The 5,321-nt window shown below is 38.4% G+C and overlaps 1 protein-coding gene across 1 annotated transcript in view; it reads right to left on the reverse strand.

The window, feature by feature from the left end:
• LOC104497017 (G-protein coupled receptor 64-like) overlaps positions 1 to 5,321 on the reverse strand; it is a 47,031-nt gene that overhangs the window by 24,900 nt on the left and 16,810 nt on the right. The window contains exons 3-4 of the mRNA XM_010140226.1: positions 1,816 to 1,854; positions 81 to 125 (exon numbers count right to left, since the gene is read on the reverse strand). Coding sequence (XP_010138528.1) covers positions 81 to 125; positions 1,816 to 1,854 — 84 coding nt within the window. The remainder of the gene's footprint in view (positions 1 to 80; positions 126 to 1,815; positions 1,855 to 5,321) is intronic.

Consider the following 5,321-nt stretch of genomic DNA (forward strand, 5'->3'; position numbering starts at 1 on the left):
ATAAATAAAATATAAAAAATGATAAATAAAAATCTAAAACTAACTAAATCTAAATAAGTGAAGCATTAATAAAATCTTGCCTGAAGGATTAATAGGATAGGTGATAAATGTAACAATAGAGGATTCTGGAAAAAAGAAAAAGAAAAAGAGAGAAGAAGTAAAACCTCTATTAATACAGTAATTTATTTCTATGAATTTTGGAGAAAAAATCAAGCATGCTGAAGTTCATATAGTAACTGAATATTATTTAAGTTCCATTTAAAGAATAACTGCGGTGCTTGTTAAGAATATTCATATTACTTCAACATAAATATTTGAAATAATGTTCACACTATTTAAAAAATCCGAGTATCTGAATATGAACAGCTGTTACTTGAGTTCCTTCAGATAAGTTCCTTTCATTGGTTTCATTCTTTTGGAAGATGTAGCTGAATTTGGCATATCCAATAGCAATAACTGCTTAGGCCCAAGGACCTTTTTCTGCACGAACTCACAACGCTCATAAGCAGAGATGACACACTAGGTTTGGCAAACTGTCTCTCAAAAAAAGCTATTTTTGCCAGTAACCATACATAAATGAAATTGAGAGAGGATGCCAATATTTTTCAGTATATCAAAAAAAAAAAGAAAATTACATTATGACAATAGAAGAAAATTTAAAGATTGCTCAGGAAGGATGTCTTAGTAATCATATTTTAGGTGTCAGTGCAGGAATACAAAGTGGTTAGAGGACCACTTTATATCACTCCAATATGACAACCTAGTGACTTTTTAAAATGGACCAGAGCATCTTCATGATAGAAAAACATTATGCTTTCCAAACTTCTTTACTCAAAGTATCACCATCACTAGTAGAAGCAGTACCTTAATAAAGTTGGTGGGTTTGCATTAAGATAGTTGCATATCGAGAACAAAAAGCCATCTACTTCATCACGTTGAAGGGGAAAGGGTGCTTTTCTTTCTGATATACTTATTTAAACCAGACTAGCCATTTTGAGCCTTTTCAAAGGTGCCCTCTTAAGTCCATACTCAAAGCTAAGCCTATTTGGTTCTTAAGTAACAATCCTGAACACAACTGATTTTCTAAGGTAATTAACAAGCAGCCAAAATACGAGGAATCAGAGTGAAAACTAAGTGCTGATTTCATCTGTACTATTTGGCTTGGTATAAAATACAACAAATAATGAATTGGCTGCAGATGTTAAAGAAGAGCCATTCCTAGAGAAAGACAGTATCCTCAAAAGAACAAAAGCATGTATATTTCTATCTGTAACATTTCTTTTCCTCAGAGCACAGTAAGTCAGTATACATACGGCAAGAAAGCCACTGGCTTTCACACAGCTGTTCCTGTGTGTCTATGCTCTTCATTTAAAAAAAAAAATGCTTTCATAGATAATGTTCATCACCTCTGGTCCCCGAAGTTATCAGTCTTGTCTGTGTGTGTACGTGTGTGTAATACACCACACTGCACAAAATGACATAGGCATATCTGCTAGGGTGGGAGGAGCTGTAAGGGAGCTCTCTCACTACAGTGTTCTTCCTTTTGCCATCTCTGCAAACTGTTCACTGTTTAAGCTACAGGACAAAAGGCTCCTGATCAAGCATCTTCCACCTACTTCATCTCCAAGCATAAGCTATTTCATTGCAAAGTAAAGTGAGGATATTAATTTTGTATTCAAAAAATAAACAATGAAAACATTAAATATTGGAACTCATTTATGTTACAACTTTTCTGCATTACCTCAGATAAAAGCAGATTTACCTAACAGGAATTAACGAGCATCGTAGTAATCAGTAAAGTCCTGATTTTCTTACCAGAAATGGTTGTTGCAGATGATTCTCCTGAATTTTCAGCTTTCAAGACAGAAGGAAGAAAAAAAAAAAAAGAAAAAAGGACCACAATAAAGTTTCAGAACCATCCTCAGCAGCCTTTCCTTGTATTATCAAAAGCTTACTGCATTCACCAGAAGAGGGCAACACCTGCTTTCCAGAACACTTCCAGGTTGTCAAAAAAGTAGATATAACAATTTCCAATTTAAAAAATTACATTTTTTATGAATGCAAATAGAATTCAACTGAAGATGATTTCTTTTCAATAAATACTGGACAGTTTACATTGTACTCCGTTAAGAAAACAAAAATCATTGACCCAAGACATATGCCATGCTAGCCTAAAAGCCGCATGCCTACCCGGAATGTCTTGATAATTCTGGGACTGGGAATCAAGAGCCCATCACAAAAGGGCTGTAGTTGGATATGAAAAACTCTTCTCAAACTTTGTAAAATACACTGAGACTTGCCATTTAAAATTTATCCCATATGTATCTGTTCTCTTTTCTATCCTGCAAAAAGCGGCATTACAAAAAACTAATTCATTTCAGGTTTGAGCCTCTGATCTCCATAGGAGCCAGCCAACTATTTATATAGCAAACACTAGCCACTAAATCTTTGATGTTGTTACAGTCACTATTTTGATCAAAAGAAACATGGAAATTCGATATCTGGTTCATATAGCAACTTCAAAGTTAGTCCTTTCATTCACTGAGTGGTTTTTGACAGTGCCACAGACAAGACAAGTGACAGTTATCAGAGAACCATAAGCTAGAGTTGGCTCCAAATACAGAACCCTACTTAAAAGAATATACTTAAAGTATTTCAATATCTCTCAAAACTCAAAAGTCATCCTATAATGTTACTTAAAACACACTAACTATACTGTAAAGCCTTTCCTACTGTTGTAGAGTTAACTCAGAGATACTGAAAGTCTCTGCAGAAACACGGATTTTTTTGGTTAAACATAGTAAACAAGAAGTTTCTGAAATGCTAATCACTCGCAGGAACTCCTTGCTCAGACTATTTTGTTTGTGTTACGGAGAACTTTTCAAAGGAAAACGTAAACATCATTTCTGCGATGCAAGGAGAATCAGAGCCATCCCAGTAACCTTGTTTTAATTTCTTCCGGAAAATTATTGATGCTATTTATACCATGGAACATGCTAATAAGCCACAAGGATGATATGGATAATTAATTAGCAAATATTTACTTACTATCTTAACTAAACTTATTTACTACTATCTTTACTATACTTAACTATCTCCATGAATTAAACAGTAACAGCAGGAACAATCTTCCTACATGTTTTCTAAAATACAAGAACAATGAGGAAAAAAATGACACAGAACCCTCAAATACCTGTTATGTGCTTTCTGCCACGCAGTGTAGCGCCAGGGTCAACTACAAAGGAAGAAAATTTTTTTTTTTAGGAGCGGAAATTTTTAGATATATTTGTACACATGCATATATATACCCAATTTTTTAAACGCAACCATTTAAAATGTGCTACTGACCTCAATTCAAGCTGGTTTGCAAAAATACTTTGCATCTACTGAGAAATGCGTGTTCAATCTTTCTCAAAGCCAGAAGTTAAACTCTTTTGTTCAATTTTTTACTCAGTTTATCACTTTTATACATACAGAAGACAGATTAGGCTGTGAGCTTTCCCACTGCCCTTCCACTGCCAACGTCTTCAAAAATCCTTTCAGTACATCTGCTTGAGTGAAGATGGACCAAACGAAATAGCAGCAGCCAAAAATGTAACAGGTACACATAACTGGGCTTTCACACAGCTATTTTTGCAAAAACGTGGAAAAGAAATGCTGATGAATTACTCAAGAAGTGAAATGTTATTAAAAGAAAGAGAACAGAGAAATTAAAGCAAAAAAAGCAGGGGGCAGCAGAGTTGGGCAAAACTTCATTCTATACATGCTTTATTCCATACATACCTACAAGTAACATGAGATGTACTTTCAGAATACATCTATAACATGATATGCACATACATCATGCAGACGCTCATGTGCCCAAGAGCTACACCACCAAAGAACACCTAAACAATGAGCAGCTAGATCAGGCTGCCAGAAATGAAGCACCTCAAGTGGACCTGGACTGCGAATGAAAAGGTGAGCTATTTCTAGCTCAGTGGGCCCATGACACATGTCCCTAGGGATACCTAGGGAGAAATGCAACATACATGGACTCTTGATGGAGGTGTGGATCTGACAATTGAAGTTACTGCACAGGCTACCCATGAATGTGAAACATGAGCCGTAATCAAGTGAGCAAAGTGACCAAAGTCTCCCTCAAATAGAAGGTGGTGGCTGGGCTATCTAGCATGAGGATGCCTAGCAGATCGATTACATCAGACCACCACTGCAAACCTGCCACCAATGCAAGTGCTACGTGCTTCCTGTGGTGAAGGCAACTGGCAGGTTGGCAGCATGTGCCACCAACCAAAACATCATCCTGGGCCTCGAAAAACAAGTAGCAACACAGCACGGCATACTACAGTTAAAGCACTGTCACCTACTTCACAGCATCCTTGATAGCTGTTGGGGCAAGGAAGAAGCAATATTCTCTTCAAGTCACTGAACCTGACGGGACATTGTAGGCATAGCCAAGACGCAGGGCTGCAGAGGCAGACAGATTCTCTTTGAATTGCCAGAGTTAGTAGGACAGTTTCTCCACAGTTAGTGGAGTTAGTTAGGCCTCTCCATCTGGCCAGTCTATCATCACAAAAAGTATTCGCATATCACACTGGTACATACTGTACCGACCTCTGCCACGCAGCCCATGTGCAATGGATGTCATCCACATCTCTGGAGACCAGGTTGTTATCTAGGCTCGTGTAGATCACCTCCACCACTGTTAATTCCTTCAGATATCAGACACCTTCCTTCTTCCATCAGTGGTGGTCCACTTGCATCAGCAGTCTACAAGACCACTCTCAGACTTTGAATCCAGCGATTCAAGCTCAAATCTCTGTGGGATACCAAGTAACCAACCAGCTGCAGATGAACACGCAGGACAGTGCACTAAGGCAGCAAATTCCTGGGTAGTGACATGTGTGGGTGAATTTAGGCAGGTGCCTAGAGCAGTTTTGACCTCTGACAGTCTGCGAATTTACACTGAACAGGCACGGAACGCTGTTGAAAAAGCAGACCACTTGAAGGAAGGATGTCTTGCTTAGCCTGAAGACAGATAAGAGACTTTTGGTTCTGTGTTGAGGCCTGTGTCCAACACTCTGAAAAAAGCAAGAAGGTCTCTGGATCTAAGGACATACAAATGGCTGCTGTGGGTAAACCGAGACACAAGCCTAACCATAACAGTCACTCCTGCAGTCAAGAGGAAACAATGCAAGTGGAGGTTGAGCCAGTTAGTGAAGGTAGAAGCAAGCAGCTGCTCTCATGGGCATGTGGGAAGAGGACTCAGAAGAGGCACCCTGTTCTGCAGCAGGACAGCCACAAGAAAGGGAAGGGAAAGA

The sequence above is a fragment of the Buceros rhinoceros genome, unplaced genomic scaffold (assembly GCF_000710305.1).
Source record: "Buceros rhinoceros silvestris isolate BGI_N320 unplaced genomic scaffold, ASM71030v1 scaffold15677, whole genome shotgun sequence".
Taxonomy (NCBI): Eukaryota; Metazoa; Chordata; class Aves; order Bucerotiformes; family Bucerotidae; genus Buceros; species Buceros rhinoceros.